The sequence below is a fragment of the Salvia miltiorrhiza genome, chromosome 7 (genome assembly GCF_028751815.1).
Source record: "Salvia miltiorrhiza cultivar Shanhuang (shh) chromosome 7, IMPLAD_Smil_shh, whole genome shotgun sequence".
In the NCBI taxonomy this organism is placed as follows: Eukaryota; Viridiplantae; Streptophyta; class Magnoliopsida; order Lamiales; family Lamiaceae; genus Salvia; species Salvia miltiorrhiza.
In genome coordinates, this window is record NC_080393.1 from 17,254,145 (window position 1) to 17,275,547 (window position 21,403).

The 21,403-nt window shown below is 35.7% G+C and overlaps 3 protein-coding genes across 6 annotated transcripts; 2 read left to right on the top strand and 1 right to left on the bottom strand.

The window, feature by feature from the left end:
* Positions 1-507: 507 nt before the first annotated feature.
* On the bottom strand, positions 508-8,305 carry LOC130995643 (agamous-like MADS-box protein AGL9 homolog). 4 transcript variants are annotated; one of them, XM_057921007.1, is made up of 8 exons: positions 8,022-8,300; positions 6,393-6,471; positions 1,849-1,916; positions 1,664-1,763; positions 1,541-1,582; positions 1,421-1,462; positions 1,048-1,184; positions 508-871 (listed from the first exon to the last, which is right to left on the bottom strand). In XM_057921007.1, the coding sequence occupies exons 1-8, from the start codon at positions 8,204-8,206 to the stop codon at positions 796-798; spliced, it is 729 nt and encodes a 242-aa protein (XP_057776990.1). In that variant the 5' UTR covers positions 8,207-8,300; the 3' UTR covers positions 508-795. The 4 variants fall into 4 exon arrangements, with proteins under 4 accessions (XP_057776990.1, XP_057776989.1, XP_057776992.1 ...); XM_057921006.1 differs by having other exon boundaries at positions 6,393-6,474; positions 8,022-8,297; XM_057921009.1 differs by lacking the exon at positions 1,421-1,462 and having other exon boundaries at positions 8,022-8,305.
* On the top strand, positions 5,566-6,386 carry LOC130996240 (AP2/ERF and B3 domain-containing transcription factor At1g50680-like). Its single transcript, XM_057921746.1, has one exon. It carries the CDS (start codon positions 5,566-5,568, stop codon positions 6,343-6,345), a length of 780 nt encoding a protein of 259 aa, XP_057777729.1. The 3' UTR covers positions 6,346-6,386.
* A 5,126-nt stretch (positions 8,306-13,431) lies between the features above and the next one.
* LOC130993903 (uncharacterized) lies at positions 13,432-21,038 on the top strand. Its single transcript, XM_057918938.1, has 5 exons — positions 13,432-13,552; positions 17,498-18,940; positions 19,595-19,987; positions 20,708-20,856; positions 20,955-21,038. Exons 1-5 carry the CDS (start codon positions 13,432-13,434, stop codon positions 21,036-21,038), a joined length of 2,190 nt encoding a protein of 729 aa, XP_057774921.1.
* Positions 21,039-21,403: the final 365 nt, after the last annotated feature.

The window sequence follows — 21,403 nt, forward strand, 5'->3', positions numbered from 1 at the left end:
AAATAATTAATTAGATAAATATCATATTAAATCTCAAATTATATATCCGTTTTATAAAAAGTATTACAAATTATAAGAAATATTTTCAAAAATTTCAAATTTCGTTTGTAGCAAAAATGTCTCAGCGTCCATTTCTCGGTGTCCTCAAAATCATGATATTTCTTATAATTATAATTCGTCTGTGCACAAAGGCATGAGATTTTTCGGTGTTCCCAAAATCATTGTGGTTGCCACATAAGCAAGCAAAATAATTCAAATTAAAGGACATATGAAAATTGGTAGGACTAGGGAGTATCTGGAATTATGATGAGGCTGGGGTAAAACATACATATATACATATATATATATATATATATATATATATATATATATATAATTAGAGAAATTCGCAAGAGACATCCAAAATCCTAAGAGGCAATTAATATTTTTACACAACACAAAGTTGGTAGTCCAAATTAGGGCAGTTTGCAACCCCAGATCCACATGCACAATTAAGTTGATGGAAAATTTGAACAGAAACATGAAAGATTTTCTTTACACATTCTGCATAGAAAGTAAGAGGCAAATTCAAAGTGTCCACAAACAGAGTGTGACTTACAATAGTAGTTCCAATTTTCCAACAGATTGGAAGATCATAATACCAATGGTCTGATCATATTCCATAAAGTTAAACATGTTTTGCTTTTATGAAAATAACACACAGAAATTAAAAGATTGAAATTCCCTGAGTTTTATGCATGAGAGAGAGAGAGATCAAACTTCAAATGGGAGTTTGAAGTTTGGTCCAAACACTTATCATGGTAGCCACCCTGATATGTAGTTATTCACACTAGGCCCTGCTGCTGCACCTGTTATTGGATCAGTATGGTACCTGAAATTTTTTAATTCCACACTTAGCAAGAATCATGCAAATTTTCAATCTTTCTCTAAGTATGATCAAATTAAAAGCCATTTAGTATCAGGTAGTGTAGTAGTAATATGCATAGTTTTCATTTACAAGAGATTATATTCCAATTGAAAAAGATGTTGTAAAACATAGATAATTACCCAATTTGTAGAGTGGGTTCACATTCCAAAGGATGAAAGAATCCATCAGCCTGAGGTTGGTGTTGTGGTTGTCTTCCATAGCCCACATCTTGAGCATTTTGGTTCCATGTCAAGTTCATCTGATTTCCCTCCATCAACTGCAAAAACATCATAATCATTATACCTCCCACTTTCCATACATACTTCAAAATTCTTCTATATGCTCTCTTGCTTAATGCTGCCTTATCACACATGTCCAACCTAAATCAATCAACCTTTGCTTCATTTTGAAAAAAAAAAAAAATGTTGCAGAATGGCAAAGGTGGCTAGCCCTTAATTAGTTAGGTTGATTAATTAATTCCATCATCGATGATAAACAAATTAATATGCATACCCGTTGTTTCAAACTCTTGTTAGCTTCATTGAGGGCATGCTCCTAACCATGCAAACAACCAAAATAAGATACAAACGCAGTGATTTTGCAAACACGATTGAAGGTAGATGAGTTTAGAACCTTGTTCTGAAGATCTTGGAGGGTGTCCAGCATTGCTTGAGTCTGCAACACAATACACCAACTCAAAATCAATCCATGCATATATATATATGTAACAAGAATTAATTAATGGGATTTCTTTACCCTTGTTGATCTGATCTGCTTCAGTGACATATCAAGCTGCCTTTCAAGTGATTCTAGCTCCTTGCTGTTCAAAGGCCCAAGATCCTCACCAAGAAGGTTCCTGATCATCATCAAATCAATTCATTAATCTCTGCCAATGCAAACCCTAATCATATAGTATATAGTATCTCTTTCAAATTCCAAACCTTTGAGTACGCTGTAGGGCTTCATAGCGTGCTTTGAGCTTCAAATATTCCTGCTGGCTGCTCAGTTCCTATAATCATCTCAAACTTTCTATCACTACAATTATTAATTAATCCACCACAAAACACATCGACACTATTTTACGTATACTTTCCAAAACTTTGTAAGTACTATGTTGATCGATGACTCTCACCATGCAACCCAATCTTTTAATAAAAAAATATTTCTTTCTTCTACATACACAACCTTTTATTCAAATATTCAATCCAATTCTATAACTTTTATACTTTATCAATGACCTGCTCCAACCTAAACATATTTTTTTCCATTATTTATTGTTGTATCTTTTGATAATAAAATGTCAAGTGACATATTTTTGATCCGGTATGAACAATTTATCAATCTTGAGAAATAGGAGGTGAGGAGGGTGTAATATTCAAGGGCCAAATAAATTGTTGGTATGAAGGTGGTTGAGAGGCATTCCATGTATTTAGGGTTTCCAACTTTCTCTATCAAACAAAAGGTGTCTGTCTAGTATGGTATACTTATCTATATAGGGCTTTTTCCAAGGAAGTGGAGTGCTTCTTAAATTTGATGTTCAAGCAATTCCAACTTATACAATGTTCAATTTTACAATTCAAATCAGCATAGCTAGTTACTATAAGAGATCATTCAAAAGGTTCAGAAGAGGAGTAGATTTTGGTGAATATTGGAAGTTGCCAACAGATAAATCAATTGTCGGATTAAGAGTTCTTGTTCGAAAAGTGTGCATTCTAAGAAATTTTGATTAACCTAGAATACATTTATTCATCTTATTTTTAATGATAGTTTAGTAATTATTAACCATATATATAGAGAGAGATTGTGGTTCAAATATTTTTTTTTTTATTATAAAAACAGTGACATTTCTTATAGTGAATCTATAAAGTAAATTGCATTGAACCTATAAATAATTTATGATATTTGGTTCTAGTGAGAATTAAATACGGTTGTTCATGTATTACATTGATTTGTTTATTTCAAGTTCATTAATTTCAAGTGTTTGTGTATGTGTTCTCAATTTTCATTTAAAAACATCATTCTCGTCTAATTCTAAACCTATATGTATAGGGGTTGGTTATTGAGAGTCAACTGTACATTTTTTCGTGAGAACACTGCAATAAAATGTACTTCCTTCGTTCCACTTATCTTGGCACATTAACTTTGGGCATATAAATTAAGAATAGAAGGTAGAGTATAAAATGAGTAGGGCTCACTTATTTTATGTGTGTAGAAAAGCTAAAGACCACATACTATTTTTGAAAAGTGTTATTATAAATTAGACAAACTAAAAAGGGAAGTATATCAAGATAAGTGAGACGAATGGAGTATAATGTTATTGTATTCTCCATAAATTAACTACACTCAAATTAGGGAATTTTTGCCCTCATGGATTTGAGCCTAGGTGTTGCATTGATCCTTCAACGAAATGCATTCACTATAAATCTTAGTCGAGTGATTGAAAATGAATCTACAGGGTGGAGATGATGGGGTTGGTCTAGGATTTTCCTTTCTTTTCTTCGTTCTCCCAGTAATTAGGCCTCTTATTATATATATATATATATATATATATATATATAGAAAAGTTAAATAGAGAATGCTAAATATTTAGAGAATAGAGAATTCGTGAAATAAAAACGAACAGATCTATAATTTTTTACGAACAAATCAATGTACCGCATGAACAGCAATTTGCCCCGGGTTCGAATCCTGCTGGTGGCGAGTTTTTCTCTTTTTTCACTAAATACGTCTGTTCGTTAGTTATGTTGATCTGTTCGTAAAATGTATAGACTTGTTCAAAATGAAATATATAATAATTTTCTGTTTAACTTGACCCTATATATATATATATATATATGTATATAGGGAAAAGTTCTATTGGGAAAGACAAGTATTTAAAGAAGTGAGAATAATCTCATCCATTGATCATAATCAATCAAACGGTCCAGAATTAAGAATAAATCTCGTGTCCAGATTTTGATGAACATATCAATAATTGTGGTGAACATGTCAGTAATTTTTTATGAACTGACGTATTTGTTGAAAAGATGTATTTGTTTAAAATTTAGCACTCTAGGATTCGATCCTCAAACGTTCAATAAAATTATTTCTATGTTCATAAAAAACTATTGACATGTTCAACGTTCCTAACTTTCAGAAAAAAAATAATTTCTCCATAGAACCTAATCCTATAAACTATTTAATAATGTATTAAAGTGGGAGTAAATTAAAGAATTAAATAGGGATATAATAGTAAATGAGTAAAAAAAAATTATTTTTTATGGAAACAAGCCTATATAAATGAGACATTCAAAAAAGGAAAACAAGCCTAAGCATATGGGACGGAGGGAGTGTATATATATATATATATATATATATATATATATATATATATATATATACACACACACTTTATTTTAGTATAAGATAAGAATTCTTTTTTAATATAAAGTTATTCAAAATCTTGATTTATTCAATATAAATTGCATGTCTGCTGCATGTATCACTTAGCTAGTTACTATCATAAAAGTGTATACAAATTTTGACATACTAAATATTACCTCAGGTGTGCTGGAGCGAAGGACACAAGTTTAATAAAATGATTGGAAGATATAGTTTAAATATTAAAGGGTCTATAAACGGGATTTAAAATATAAGAATGGGTTTTTCTAATAGGAAAACACACCATCTTTGTTAGACAAACGAAAATATTAATAGACGCACAATATTATGTTAAATTCTAATTAAAGAACAATTTGATAAGATAATATAGAAAATAGTTAGGATAGAAATCTCTTTAAAAATATAAATTATAAATACTATAGATCGAATATGTATAAATTTGTTGTGAAAATGTATGATTTCAAAAATTAAATTTTCACTTTATTTGAGATTCGAACCCAGGACTATGAATTCATCCAATAAAATAACGAATCCACTGTATATCTTCATAATCTAAAGGCTGAAAATAGTTCTTAATTAATTTATATCTTTTAATGAATTTTTATTTAGTTCATCTCATTCAATAAATATATTTATATGAGTTTTATTTATTTTAATATAAAATAAGAGCCTTTTATATCTAAAATTCATTAAAGTTATGAAAAAATTTATCTATTTTTTAGAGTATAAATTTGAAAAATGGTTGGAGTATATCAAGAAAGTTGTAACATACCATATTTGACTCATAGAATACCTGTGCTGATTTATTAGTTTGTCTATCTGATGATCGGAAGAGAAAATGTGAAAAAATGATTACAAAGCATCCAGCTGAAAATGCGGAATAATAACTCAAAAAATATGGAATCAGAACTAATTAAGGGCGGGTTCGGATAAAGCCTAATGCATGGAATCTCAGGATTAAAATTATTACCATAACTAGTGCCTTATTTGACACAAATTTAGAGGATTAAATTAACATAATTATCAAAAATCCTTGAACAAACTTCCCATGAATTGCAAACATTCCTTATCTACAACAAACCAAAAATCTTTGATTGGCATATATCTCTCTCCCAAGATAACTCCTTGTATTCCACTTTCTTGCACACAAATCATAGTTTTCTCTTCTACACCTCAAGTTTTATCATCTGCTGCAGGTATGTCAATCTGTACAATTTTGTTTATATCACATATTTTGTCGCTTAATTATTTTGATATTGTATTGATTTTAGTGTTAAATGGAAGAAGAGATGGTTTCAGCAGCAAGAGAGGTTGGAGGGTGGAGAAGAGAAAGATTCAAGGGCGTGGTCCCACAGCCAAACGGCCACTGGGGCGCACAGATATACGCCAACCAGCAGCGCATATGGCTGGGGACGTTCAAATCCGAGACGTCCGCAGCCATAGCCTACGACAGCGCCGCCATGAAGCTCCGCCACGGGGATTCCCACACAAACTTCCCACCAACGGCTCTGGAACTTGGGTTCCAGAGCCAGTTGAGCACGGAAGCCGTGCTCAACATGATCCGTGACGGATCGTATCCGTCACACTTGTCCGAATTCCTAAGGAAGCAGGGAGAGCTGGAGATAGGGTTAAACCCATCATCACTGTATGGGTGCTCCTGCAGCCTCCTCTTCCACAAGGAGCTGACCCCAAGCGACGTGGGCAAGCTCAACCGCCTCGTCATCCCCAAGAGGTACGCGGTGAAGCATTTCCCCGACGTGCCCGGGGAGCAGCAGGTGCAGCTGGAGGTGTACGATGAGGCCATGAGCCTCTGGAAGTTCAGATACTGCTACTGGAAGAGCAGCCAGAGCTTCGTGTTTACCCGAGGCTGGAACCGGTTCGTCAAGGACAAGGGCCTCCGCTCCAACGACACCGTCGCTTTCTACACCTATCAGACCCCACATTTGGGGAAGTCGTTTCTAGTCATTCATCATGTGGCCGCTCAGGCTCAATCATCTCCTATTACTATTACTACTCCTAATAAAGGGTTTAAGCTTTTTGGAGTCCAAATTGACTAACTCAGTTTTGTAATTTCAAACAATTGATGAGAATGAATAGTATATACCAGTGCCTCTCTTGTGGATACACTTGTATCTGGAGCTCCGTAGTTGCACTTCTGATACCTTTCCAGTGTCTTGAGCATGCTGCTACAGTCACAAATTCACAACAATTTATTCAGTCTAATAATTTTATGCAAATCCAATCAATGGAAAAATTAAATGTGATTAGTCTAATCAGAAGAAAGACATGCTATATTCTTGCCAAAACAATCTTTATTCTCTCAGTAATCGATGAATTTCCTCATAGCAAGTACAGAAAGAGAGAGCCATAAATTGCCCTAAAAATATTTCAGATATCTGGGTTTGGCGTATAATCCATTGTCCATAGGGAAATATGGAGGATTGTCAGGAATATAATCATCTCTGCAAAATTAGCCGAGTGAAAAGTGACCCATCTAGAAAAAGAACAAATTAAAACGAAAAAAATATGCAATAATTCTTAATCATGAGATAACACCTCCAAGTAACTGGATATAACACTGTTTTCATCCAAGCAAGACTCCAAAACCAGAAAAATATGACATCTTTGTAAAATTTTCTTGTTGGAGCTTTGCTTCAGCATAAAAAATGAAAAAGATCTGAGAGAGGGAAAGAGGAGAGAGATATGCTAATTAAAGAAGAAGATATATACAATAATTATATAATTTTGAAGGGTTTAAATTCCCATCTTCCATTTTTTTCCAAAAAAAAAAAAACCCTAGCTAAAGGAAAAACAAAGTGAAGATCCAGAAAGAAAATTACGAAAGGGCGAAAAGATTAAGGCTTGATGATCTCTTACAGCGGCTAACTCGGAACGAAAATCTCTCAGCTTAATCATGTCTGCAATGGACTTCCTTTTTTGGTAAAATTTTTGTAATTGAACAATCTAAAAAATTAATCCTTTCTTCTGTTGGAAGATCATTGAATGATGTTTCCAAGCAAAAATGAAGGGTGAAATTGGAGAATTTCTCCATGAAGAAAAAACAAAAACAAGGGCAAGAGGAAGATTCAACACACAAACCCTAAAAAGGTCAAAATTTGGACCAAATCACCAGAAATTATGTTTGCATTTATTTGTAGGAGTTTGTCAAAAGAAATTGAATCTAAGAAAAAGATAAATACGATTCATGAAAGTAGAATTCAATCTTTGGTGACGACTACTGAAGAAGTAAACAAAACCAGATGTTAAGGGAAAGAAGAAAGAAGATTGATGTGCATCATTGAATCACACATCTAGCTAGATCGGAGAGTTTCTCTCTCCAAAAACACAAAACACAAAACACAAAACAGAAACAGTGATATTAGCAAAAGAGAGAGAAAGGGGTTGAAGGTGCAGAAAAACTCAACACAAATATAGAAATGATCTTCTTTTCATGGTTTCCTCTTGCAGATCTAACAAAACCCACAAGCACAGAGCCCTATAGACCTCAAAAACATTCACTGAAACGGCAAAGAAACCCCCTCCTCCCCTCCAAAAAAAGATAGCTTGCTTTTCCTCCCACCAAAAACCAAAAGATTGAATTTTTCGACATCTCCAAAAATCAAGATATTGGGAAAAAAAGAAAAGAAAAAAATGATATGATAGTATACATGAATATAGGTGTTGCAAGTGCAGAGAGATGAAGGGTTGGTGTTTGGTGAAGTTTGTTTTATACCTAGAGCTACTGCAAAACTCGTACAGCTTTCCTCTATTGGAGAAGATAATCAGAGCAACCTCAGCGTCACATAGAACCGAAAGCTCATACGCTTTCTTCAAAAGCCCATTTCTCCGTTTTGCAAAAGTCACCTGCCTGTTGATCTTGTTCTCTATCCTCTTCAGCTCAACTCTCCCTCTCCCCATCTCTCTCTCTCTCTCTCTCTTTCGATCACTCCCCTTCACAAAAACACAAAACCGTCTCTCTTTCTTTCTCTAGTACATCCCACCTCCTTTATAACTATCTCACCGCATCACATACTATATACACCTAGTATGCATACACATACATATACACATGAAAAAGTCAAAACTCCAATTTCTCTTGCCAAATTAAACTTAATTCATTTCTGATTTTGCGTTCAGAGATATTTCATGTGTACGTATATACACTGTATTTTTTTTTGTGGGGTTATTCAGGCATTCTTATTTTTTGGGGGTCATAGTATTATCAATTTAAAACAATTGTTGGTGGTCCAAACCTAAGGTGCATGGTGAAAGCTGAGGAATTTACAGCTATGTATTTAGGTTTTGATCCAACGGTAAGAAATGAGGGTGATGAAAAGCAGACAACATGGATGAGGTGGGACTTGGGCCCTTTTATAAGTAGAGGGAAACCTTAAAACTGAAGAGTAATAAGTAATAACGATGCTAAGTGCCACGTGTCCACCTAAGGCTAAAAGGTATATTCACGAGCCATTTTAATCTTATGATTTTTTGGATGCGAATATGTGTTGTCTCCTTTCACAAGTTTAATGTTTAGGTTTTACCTTCTATTTGGATTAAATGTTTAGTCGATCTTGGGTTTCATTTCCAATATAACCAATTAATGCAGAATGCATGATTTGATATTTTTGAGTCACTTATAAGGTCTCAGTTTGAATTTTTTAATTGATATGAATATATGGAAAAAAAAATGTGGTTAGTATGAGAGATAAATGTTAAATTTGTCACATTGTAATGGATATATTATAGGTAGCTAGTGAAACGATCTATATATTTCCTAAATAAACAAACATATAAATTATGGGATGCCACTTTGACATAAAGACAGTTTGCTACCATGCATGTTTTTCGAGAGGGAGTTTCAAGTTTGCTACCATGTTAGGATGGTACTATCACACTCCAATAATTTATACATTCATGTTTAATTATAAAAATCGAGTTAAAGGTGGGGATAAACACGTATTTAATTATTGGGTGCGGGCTATATAATGTGAAATGAGCCTTCATACGTAATAGCATTTAGGTTCACATGTTCTAATCTGCAATGTAATAAATCACAACACTCAATCAAGTAAGAAGAAATAGTAGCATTATAGCCTTTTCGGTTACACGCCTCATGGGCTGAACATTGAGTTCGAAAAGCCCATTAGTGAGAAAACATCTACCAAGTTACTTTCTAAATTTGGTCAATACAAATTCGAACTCAAATACTAGTCTAAAGTCCTAATTATTAACTAGTATAGACCATGAGATCAGATTTTTGTGGATGTCTGGGACATGCAACACATCCTTCAAGGTTATCTATGCGCCGGTTGGCAACTTTAGAAACATCATTTTTCAATACGGTAGTTTTGAACTTTTCCTTCTTAAAATAGATTACAATATACTCCCTCTTGGTGAAGCTTAACATTCATACTTAAATCTAAATGAGTGAAGAAGACGTTCAGATTAACCTGTGTGATTGAGAACGAAGAGAAAACTTGTAGATGAAGAACTTCTAGATTTCTTAAGATATTATCGCGTGTCCATAACGGTGGATTACATGAGGTATTTATAGAATTACATTACGGCGGAGGGTAAAACAGACTTTACAGGTCACTCACGTACTCCACATGCGGTGTACGATCGCGAATCACTATCTATCAGAAGCCTCTTCTAACTAATTTGTAGCTTTATGATAAACGTGCGGTCATCCCATCAGCGCTGGTTGCTTCACCCTTCGTCCGCGCTGACTTTGTCTAAATGAGCTTTTGTCCGCGCTGACATTCGTACAGAACATAATCGAACTCTTCGTCTGTGCTGCCATTTGGTCTCGTCTGCGCAGCCGCCCCTCTAGTTCTTGCTCCAGCTAGGAATGCTCCCTTTTCTGAGTCTTCTTCGGGCGTTATCTCGAGGCCGAGCCACCCTTTGACCTTGTTGATTCTATGTGAGTTTTAGTCTGCACCGCCCGTTGTCTGCACCGCTGGCTCTTCTACTTGTGATTACTTGTTAGCATATCTATGCTTTTTAAACCAAGTGTGACTTAAGCCGAAGTCGGCACTGCGGACTCTCGTTTTCATGTTCCTTCCCTTAGAATAGCGGCGCTGATGAGATCCTTACTCCTCATCAGCTACTCCCCCTAGTCTACGAAAAGAAGTATTTTTTGAATTTTCATAGCTCCACAAGGCCTTCGACGTAATCCCGTCAGCGCAGGACTTTTTCTTTTAGTGACGTCTCCTCATTTAATGACTGACACATTCACTATTCCCCGTACGTACCTTTTCGCAGTTCCCGGCTCAATCTAAGCCCTCCGTTTTTAATCGCCATTTCACGGCGTGATCTGGGCCCTTCTTTTTCTGCACGCATGTCACACCCTAATGATTTCCCTCTCTTTCGTCCCTTTGAATTCCCCTCCTTATAAATACCTATCGTTCTCTTCGTCTTTCCTTCTTCTCCTTCCCTTATACTTCCTGGTGTTTCGTCCTTCCTCGACCTCTCCCTCTCCTTCGCCGGCTGCTCTCATTCCTCTTCCTGCTTTCTCCACCGCTAAGTTTGTCCCAGGTACCCATTTTCTCTACCTTCTCCTGGTTTTTAATACTTTAATCTTTTTTCGACGACCTTTTCGTCATCTCCCTTTTCCATTTTATCTTTACCCTTCTTCAAAGCTCTGTGTAATTCATGGCCGACGCGGGATCCCAACTTCCCCAGTCCACTCTTGACATCCGGGCCATGAAAGTAGTGAGGGAAGTCCTCCGTATTGAACCTGCTGATCCGGACTTTAAGGTCCGGATCCAAAATTCGGCTGACCCCGACTCTGATATGCCAGACACCCGCCGGGGCATTAATCCCGACACTATTCCAATTTGGGTGCATCAAATTGATGCAGGGTTACGAATCCCTCCTTCCCCTTTCTTGCTTGACATATGTGACCGCTACGGAATCCATTTTTTCCAACTCTCTCATTCCTCTATTCGTCGGGCCCATTTGTTACATATAGTCTGCGCCGCTAATAATTATCCTCACAGCGCCGCCCTCTTCCATAATACCCATGTCCTGAAAAGGACTGGATCCCACTATAATTTTACTTCCAAATCCGGGGGGCATATGGCTTTTATGAATAAGCTAACCTCCTTAGACAAAAATTCATGACAAATATTTTTTTGTCCAAACTCGTCATGGCTCATGGCCAGACATTCTTGGCGCCGACGCCCAAGTTCAGTGGCACCGCACAAAGCATCTCGCCCCTTCTGACTCCGAACGCGTTAACGACCTTGAGGATAGCCTTCTAAAAGCATTAGCTGAAGCCTGCAATGCAAATGTTCTGAAAGTGAAGGAACTAGTAGTTAGGCCCTCTGTTTTAGCCGGCGCAGGCTTATTCTCCCGCTATCCTTTGTCCGCTGAGGGTATTATATGTGTTATTTGTATTTCATATTGATGTCTGTTTTGTTATGTGCCCATATTTGTGCTTTTTATCTTACTGATGCTTGTGTCATTTCCTGAAATATATTTCTGATGTGTTTTTCGTATTGGTTAATTTGTGCTAGGTATGGATGCGTGGAAGACAGTCGAACACGGTGTCATCTCTAGTTTCAGCTTTGTTCAAACAGGAGCTGGCCCCTCTGCTCCAGTTGCACTGACGGTTGGCAGCACCGCCCAAGTCATCGTGGCGGGTTCTTCAGCGTCTCGTCAACCCCAACCCGTTCATCCCTCCCGCAGTCCCCCTCAACTTCATGATGAGGAGCGGGATGATGAAGATACGGGGGACAACATTCCCCTGGTACAAAGAAAACAAAAAGGGCCTCCAGCTTAACATTCATACTTAAATCTAAATGAGTGAAGAAGGCGTTCAGATTAACCTGTGTGATTGAGAACGAAGAGAAAACTTGTAGATGAAGAACTTCTAGATTTCTTAAGATATTATCGCGTGTCCATAACGGTGGATTACATGAGGTATTTATAGAATTACATTAGGGCGGAGGGTAAAACAGACTTTACAGGTCACTCACGTACTCCACATACGGTGTACGATCGCGAATCACTATCTATCAAAAACCTCTTCTAACTAATTTGCAGCTTTATGATGAGCGTGCGGTCATCCCATCAGCGCTGGTTGCTTTCACCCTTCGTCCGCGCTGACTTTGTCTAAATGAGCTTTTGTCCGCGCTGACATTCGTACAGAACGTAATCGAACTCTTCGTCTGCACTGTCGTTTGGTCTTGTCTGCGCAGCCGCCCCTCTAGTTCTTGCTCCAGCTAGGCATACTCCATTTTCTGAGTCTTCTTCGGGCGTTATCTCGAGGCCGATCCGCCCTTTGACCTTGTTGATTCTATGTGAGTTTTAGTCTGCGCCGCCCGTTGTCTGCGCCGCTGGCTCTTCTACTTGTGATTACTTTTTAGCATATCTACGCTTTTTAAACCAAGTGTGACTTGAGCCAAAGTCGGCACTGCGGACTCTCGCTTTCATGTTCCTTCCCTTAGAATAGCAGTGCTGATGAGATCCTTACTCCTCATCACCTCTGTCCCACCTTTTTAGCATCCATATTTTCTTTTTTATTCGTCCTACATTTTAGTATTCATTTATAATTTTAGTAAAAACAGGCGGGACCCTTGCTCCACCTTAATTATTTTAACACTCACATAAAAGGTGGTTCCACTCACAACAAACCTAATTACTTTTTTTTCTTTCAAAAAAAAAAAACAAACCTAATTACTTTATTAAAACCCGTATCATTCTCAAATGGATACTAAAACTTGGGACGGAGGGAGTATATATATATATATATATATATATAATGATATCTTTTTATGATAATGTCATTTTATCCCTATAATATTTTTTATCATAAAATAAATAAGAATACATAATATGAAAAAAAATTAAAATATTAAAAATAAGAAAAAAAAATACTATAAGTTGAAAAGATGTTTAAAAAGTTAATATATAGAATTGGTCTCCTAAAAAAATATGGAATTGGCCAATTTTTATGTAAAAATACAAATTTACCCCTAACATTAAAATTGAAAAATTAGCCTTTTTTTTTTCCTTTCATCTATCTCTCTCTCCTAGCATAATCGATTCAATAGCTTCCACAGTCCAAAGAGTGCTCTCTATATAGGGTCGTGTTCTACAGAAACAGATTTTATACAGGAAAATCAGAAACATTGAACATGGTAGTAAATGCTGTTGAACGTACAAATAATTTTTTGAACTTTTGGGGGCTGAGGGGTTCAATGGTTGTTCATGTTCAACACAATTCCGCGCTGAACGTTGAACGAACGAACGCTAACCGTTAGATTAGATTAGATAAGATCAACGGCTGAGATTCCGTCTCCTTTCTCTGCCTATATTTGCGTTTCTATAGAACTTTTCCATATATATATATATATATATATAGGAGCGCGCTCCAGTGAGACCCCATAATTTTCGTGAAACACTAGGACAATGAATAAGACATATAATACTAATGAACAAAACGTATATCTAATGAACAAGATGTATATACTGATGAAAAGTAAAATTTAAAAAATTCGTAATGAATAAGACATATATACTGATGAACAGGGCCGTATATACTGATGAACAATGCAGTATATGCTAATGAATAACAAAATTTAAAATATTCTGCTCCCTCCAGGATTCGAACCCTATGAAAAAAAATCACCCTCCAGATACAATATCAGCCATAGGATTGATAAAATAAACGCACCAGATCGTGCCCTAGATCTCACTAAAATTAGGGGGTCTCATTGGAGCGGCCCCCTATATATATATATATATATATATATATATATATATATATATATATAGGGGGCCGCTCCAATGAGACCCTCTAATTTTCGTGTAACATGAAGCACAATTTGGTGCGTTTATTTTATCATTCTTATGGCTGATATTGTATTTGGAGGGAGATTTTTTTTTTCGTAGGGTTCGAATCCTGGAGGGAGCAGAATACTTTAAATTTTGTTATTCATCAGTATATACTGCATTGTTCATCAGTATACACTGTCTTGTTCATCAGTATATATGTCTTATTCATTACCAATTTTTTAAATTTTGTTTTTCATCAGTATATATATTTTGTTTATTAGATATACGTCTTATTCATTAGTATTATATCTTATTCATTGTCCTCATGTTACACGAAAAATAGGGGGTCTCACTGGAGCGCGCTCCTATATATATATAGAGTTGGGCTAAAATAAAAACAGTTTTTTTTGTTTAAAATAGGAATGCATATCATCCATTGATTATAAGAGATCCGATGGCTGGATTTTGTCCTATTTTGCAGATCCATTCTACACGTTTATATAGCATGGGGATATTCATGTAATTTTAATATTTATTAAAATCGTTAGATATGATTTGGTATTTACTTGCATGATCTTTCCATATCAAACCAAATCTTATTTCCCCTATCACTTAATCTAATCGTCTTCCACTTAACCAATTATTCTAAACATATCTTTTCATTGCTCAAGAATAAAAATATATCTTATGCAAATATTGCTTCTATCATATTTTTGGGAATTCTTCTAAGCAGTTTCTTCTTACGACATGATTTGCTGGAATTACTAATTACAGATATATTGCATGAATCACGTTATGTTGCAAAACTAAATCAAAAATTATCTTGCATGAATCGCCCGTTGATTCAGCATGAATCGCCCGTTGATTCAGCATGAATTGCCCGTTGATTGAGCACGAATTTTCATTAGATTTTAATCCGGCTCAACTCATCTAATCTGAATTTCATGCAATGATCCGTGTGATTCATGCGATTAATATTTTCATAATTCCCATAATAGTATAATAACATGAATTAGAATGCATTTTACGATTTTTTTTCATAGTATTATTTAGGATTTTTTATTAATTCAGAATGCCTATAGTTATTTGATTGATATGTAGATAACTTCTTTATTTTTTGTTCGTATCATGTTTCATTTGAATTCTGAATCTGCATTATGTCCCATTTTTTAGGAAATACAATTCATCTGCATTTTCATTTCTCTCACAAATTATAATGCCTTTCTCTTTCTTCTGAGCAAGGTAAGCTGCAATTCACAATATCGATGCAATTGTTAGACGATGATAGAGGTTCACAAAAAAAAAATAATGATTCAAACATCACAAACACAAGTTAACATCATTTGCTGAAAAGTATACATACTGGTTCATGCTTCATCAGCACTGGTTCATTGAATACAATATATAATTCACCCACTTTATTTGGTTCATGCACAACCACCAACTAATTCAAATATATAATTATAGGTTTTAAAAATATTACCAATGGATCATCCTACATTTAGGGAAATATTCACGTGATTCATGCAGAATAAATTTGTAATTCATGTAAGGGAAATAGGCAATACATATAAATAATCTAAATCTCGTGCTTTCGCTGATGATGAAATTCATCATGGTGTTATTGATGCTTCTCAGTCTTACTTACCAGTTTGTGAGGAAATTAATTTTTTTTTCCATTATTCAATACAAAATGAAATTCGCTGGAAAAAAAAAACATACAATCTAGTTACACAACACCAAAACGCTTAGTAATTGTAAAAAAAGAAAATCGAATCGCAAAAATTCATAATCGCTGCGATTCCAAATCAAAACTCACCAAGGGTTTTGAGGTTTGTTTTCACCATTCCAAAAAATCTTGTTGCTGGTAGTACACCAATTTACTGTCTTGTTGTGATTTTGTGATATGAATTGCTGTTATGATTTCAAAAAACTCACGCGCTCAACCGCAAAAAGGAGAGAAATCGGCGAAAGTAGAAGTGAAGAAAACTTATCAATACTTATTCATATATTTTGAAACAAGAACACAAATCGGAAAACACATTCAAGTGTTCATATCCAGGTCGCATCGAAAAAAAAATGCTCATAAAAAACGAACCACAACATCAACATATACATACCAGCTCTCTTTGATTTGGTAATCGCCATTAAATATGTAAGATTCTGGGGTTTTTTATAGCTTCGATACTTCTATACGAATTGTCATCTCCCTGCGCAAAGCCAAGAAAATTGTATGAATCTTAGTATAATTCGCCCTCGCCACAGGAAATGAGGAAAGGAGAGAGTAGTAAAAAAAAAATCCTAGAACCTTAGTATGAATCCCCCCCTTTCTCCGCAAACCTAAGAAACATGTATCGTTGCCGCAAATGCTGAAATGAGAGAGCTCGGAATTCAAACCCTCCAACTTCCAATTCATACACTTAGAAATAATATTTTATTAATTATTCAAAGATTCGTGAGATCAAATCATATTCTTTGAGTTCGCAGAGAAATAATATGGTAATTTAATTTTCAATTAAACGGGGCGCTATTTTCGGAGGGAGGTTGATGAAGATAATCAGCCGAATTGTTTTTGGACAAAAATATCCTTATCGGTAATATCATGTATGAATCATAGTATCTTATATCTTGAACCGATCAAATATTCACAATATAATCTGGACCGCAAGATTAATTAGATCTATGGTTAATATTCAATCCTATTTTAAATACTAAGGGGTGTTTTCATCCTAGCCCAACCCCCCCAAATTTTGAATTTTTTTTATAATATGCATATTATTTTTATTTTAATATATATATATATATATATATATATATATATATATATATATATATATATAACATAGGAAATTAGAAGCTGAAAACCCTTACCAGTTACTCCCCCAGCCGCTGAAACCAAAAAAAGAAAATTAAGAAGCTGCGCCGCTGCTCCGCCTCGCACCACCACCGCCAGCCACTGCTCCGCCTCGCACCACCACCACCGGCCACTGCTCCCTGCCCCCAGCCGCTGAAACCAAAAAAATGAAATTAAGAAGCTGCACCGCTGCTCCGCCTCGCACCACCACCGCCGGCCACTGATCCCTGCCCGTCTCGCACCACCAGGTCCACCACCGCTGGAGAAAACATAGAGAGGTGAATTGAAACTTTGAATTCAAAATGCAATTGAAACTTTGAATTTGTTGAGTTTTTTTTTGGGAGTGTGTTCTTGGAATGAGTATTTTGAAGACTGATGGGTCGACAGAATTAATGCAAGTAAGAATTTGTTGATGCAATTCAAAACATAATTTGTTGATGCTATTTACTATTTGCTAATAGTTGTTCAGAATATTAATTGCATATTTTAAAAAATCAATTAAGTCATAAATTGCATATTCAGAATATTCAATTCAGTAATGATTTTATTAAGTTATACTTTTATTTTTATAGGAAATGGAAGGGGTGAATCTTCATCTGCTTCAATTGCATCTATTCGTGGAGCAAATGTAGAAGTTGAAACAAATTTTGAAGAATACGTTCGTGATCCCGGATTAAGGCGACCAATTGACGAATTTGATATTGCTATTCGAGATCAAATACGTAGAGAGTATTTGTCTATGGGTCCTTGTCAACTAGTTGGGCATAACTATCCGAAGACTCAATTCGGCAATCAATTAAGGAGTTTTCAATATGTATGGTATCAAAAGTTTGTGTGGTTAGAGTACAGTGTAGCAAAAGATGCTTGCTTTTGCTTTTGGTGTTATCTATTCAAGCCCGAAGATAAATCAAGTCGGTACAGAACAGATGTATTCACCAAGACGGGGTTTACCAATTGGAAGAAGGCTTTAATTAAATTTGTGGTGCATGTTGGAGATGCGGATAGTTGTCATAACAATGCTAGAGTACAAGTTGAAGCATTTACAGATCAAAGACATAGTGTGGCAAATATGTTTAGATCAAATGCTCGTGAGTTGGATGTTGCTTATCGCACTCGTTTGACGGCTTCATTGGATGTGACTCGTTTTCTATTGAAGCAAGGATTACCTTTTCGTGGACATGATGAGTCAACTACTTCTTTAAATCGAGGTAATTTTCTTGAGTTGCTTCAATGGTATAGTGATCATAATGATGTTGTTTCCAAAGTTTTGGGTTCAAATGCTCCTGGCAATAATCAAATGAATTCCCCACAAATTCAAAAAGATTTAGCGCGTGCTTGTGCTTCAGAGGTTACACTTGCTATAATCAATGATATTGGGGATAAAGTGCTTACCATGTTGGTTGATGAGGCTCGAGATGTTTCATTGAAAGAGCAAATGGGAGTTGTTTTAAGATATGTGAATGATAAAGGATGTGTAATTGAAAGATTTATTGGAATTGTGCATGTTGTTGACACTTGTTCACATTCTCTGAAAGATGCTCTTAGTGCTTTATTTGTGAAACATGGTTTATCACTATCAAAATTGAGGGGTCAAGGATATGGTGGAGCTTCAAACATGAGAGGTGAGTTCAATGGGTTGAAAGCTAATCCTTATGCTATGAACATTCATTGCTTTTCACATCAACTTCAGTTAATTGTTGTTGCTGTTTCTAAGAGTATCATGGTTGTAAAGGACTTTTTTAGCTATGTTTCCATGATAGTAAATACGACTGGAGCATCTTGCAAAAGAAAAGATCAACTTAGAATGTTAGAACATGAGAGATTGGTTAAAGAACTCAATGATGAAGTAAGGATGACTGGAAGAGGCCTAAATCAGGAAACTAGTTTGGCACGACTTGGAGATACTCGATGGGGTTCACATTATTTTACTTTGCTTCGTTTATGTGCTATGTGGCCTTCAGTTGAGAAAGTGTTGGAGAATATACGTGATGATACCACTAGCTATGAGGTTAGAAGTACTGCAAGAGATTTGCTTGGAAAGATGAATAATTATGAGTTTGTTTTTGTGATGCACTTGATGAAATATTTGTTAGGAATGACAAATGAGTTGTCATTTGCCTTACAAAGAAAGGATTAAAATATTGTGCAAGCCATGTCTCTAATTGATACAGTGAAAGCTCAATTACATGACTTCAGAAACACTGGTTGGGAGATAGTTTGTGATGAAGTAAATTGTTTTTGTGAGGTGAATGCCATTTCTTTGATTGATATGGAGGACACTATAACTCGACCTGGTTATAAAAGACAGAGCATCACCAATGATCATTATTATCGTGGGAGATTTTTACTGAGGTATTTGTTTTAATTTTCAATATTTAATTCATTTTATTTGTATGAAATTTTCATATCATAACAATAAGTTGTTATTTATTCTTGCAATGTTAGGTTGTTGATTTAATCATACAAGAGATGAATAATCATTTTTCTGAAGCTAGCACCGATCTACTTAGGTGCATGGCATGTCTTGATATGAGAAATTCTTTCTCTCAATTCGACATTAATCAACTCATGTGTTTCACTACATGGTATCCTGAAGACTTCTCGACATGTGATTATTTATATTTTTTACAATTATTTCGTAATGTCTTATTAATGTGTACTTTTAACAGGTGATTGTTTATGTCTTCAACAAGAACTCCGTAATTTCATAGCATTTGTGCGCCATCATCCTCGCTTTTCTACGATCACTGATTTGGGAAGTTTTACTCAGGAAATGGTTCAAAGTGGCAATCATTTAATTTTTCAATTGGTTTATCGAATGATTGAGTTGACATTGGTTTTACCTGTTGCCACTACTTCTGTTGAGAGAGCATTTTCTGCAATGAAGATTGTCAAAAGTGATTTGCGAAATCGTATGCAGGACGAGTGGATGAATGACAGTTTGATCGTGTACATTGAAAATGATATTTTCTCAACGATTGATAACGAGAAGATATTGCAACGTTTTCAATCGATGAGTACTCATCGCAATCAGTTGTCATCGCTTTCTCAAACAGAAACAAGTAGCTCACCAAGTATTTATTCTTAGGTTATTTGTAATGTATTGAAACTTTTTTAGTTATGTTATTTGGAATGTATATTAGAACTATATTATCTATGAAAATGTCGTTATTATTGTAATTATATTTGTATTTTAGTAAAAAATGTCTAAAATGTATTGAATGCCCCTAAAAAAAATTGGGGGCAGCCCCCCCCCACCAAAAAAAAAATCCTGGCTCCGGCACTGTATATATATATATATATATATATATATATATATGGATGAGATCAAGTGAGAACTACATCTTTTTGTGAGAATGGGGAACCAATCACAGCCTAAGTCATGAACATCGTTGTTCATGTGCTTATGTTCATGTATTTTATGTATTTGTTCATGGTTCTCCATGAACATCATTGTTCATATGTTTTTGTTCATATATTTTATGTATTTGTTCATCAGTTCGCACATGAACAATCGTTGTTCATGTCCAAATAAAGGGTTGTGATTGGTTCCCCATTCTCACAAAAAGATGTAGTTCTCACTTGATCCCATCCCTATATACACACACACACACACACACACACACACACAAATCTTTAGCATCTTAACAATTTGCATATGTAATGTGGTGACCGTTGCTCAGGACATCATATGGAAAAGCTCAAAGCAGCTAATGCAGGAAACGACACGCTCATGTATTAATTGAGTGCAGGTCCGAGGAACTTTTTGTTGTCCCCTGCAGGCCTCACGTTGTCTGCCTTCTATGCAGTAGTCATAAATGGTGAGTTCTCGCAGTGCAGTGAGGGTGTGAAGATGATTATCTTGAGTATTCCATTGAAATCGCCCATGTTTGCCACGATGAAGATCCCAAACATGCTTGCAAAGAGGGAGGCAAACGCCTCTTTTCGGGTTGATGAAATAAAACAATAATATCTAGTATAGGTAATATATGAAATTAGTTAGACTTGAGCGTTTTAATTTTGTTTTAGCTTTTCTTAGCTCAGAATTCTGTGGAGGATGAATCCAACAATCACGGAAGCGACGTCGGTAACGTCTGGATCGATGGGCACTAGCAACCTGAAACCACTAGCAACGTTAGAGCCCTCCGAAGAGCACCGGTGGGGGTGTCGATGGAAGGGCCTCCGACGCTCAAGTCAGTAAACAATTGTAATAAAAATCGTATTGAAAGCAATTGAAAGTAAATGAAATAGTGAATCGGGTCGATTTAGTAGACGGAGTTGAAGGCGATTGAGCAATGAGCGAGGGCCGTTGGGTCGTCCCGGTTGATCTGATCACCGGAAAACCTAAGGCTGGGAGCGTGGAGGCAGAATAATGCTAGAGAATGTGTCAGAATGAGAATGATCGTAAGTATCAGTCTGAGTGTTAATGACGGCGTGTCTTTTATTGTGTTAGTGAGGAAGTATTTATAGATTATGAG

Bases quoted from the DNA above. Each gene is read 5' to 3' on its own strand.
- LOC130995643 (XM_057921006.1), bottom strand. From the start codon at position 8,206: ATGGGGAGAGGGAGAGTTGAGCTGAAGAGGATAGAGAACAAGATCAAC. The intron at 1,463-1,540 runs GTTCTAAACTCA...TTGCATGGTTAG, and splicing joins TCCAAGATCTTCAGAACAAG to GAGCATGCCCTCAATGAAGC. The intron at 872-1,047 runs GTAATTATCTAT...AAAAAATTTCAG, and splicing joins GAACCCACTCTACAAATTGG to GTACCATACTGATCCAATAA.
- LOC130993903 (XM_057918938.1), top strand. From the start codon at position 13,432: ATGGTAGTAAATGCTGTTGAACGTACAAATAATTTTTTGAACTTTTGG. The intron at 13,553-17,497 runs GTTAGATTAGAT...TTATTTTTATAG, and splicing joins TGAACGAACGAACGCTAACC to GAAATGGAAGGGGTGAATCT. The intron at 18,941-19,594 runs GTACTGCAAGAG...TACTTTTAACAG, and splicing joins CACTAGCTATGAGGTTAGAA to GTGATTGTTTATGTCTTCAA.
- LOC130996240 (XM_057921746.1), top strand. From the start codon at position 5,566: ATGGAAGAAGAGATGGTTTCAGCAGCAAGAGAGGTTGGAGGGTGGAGA.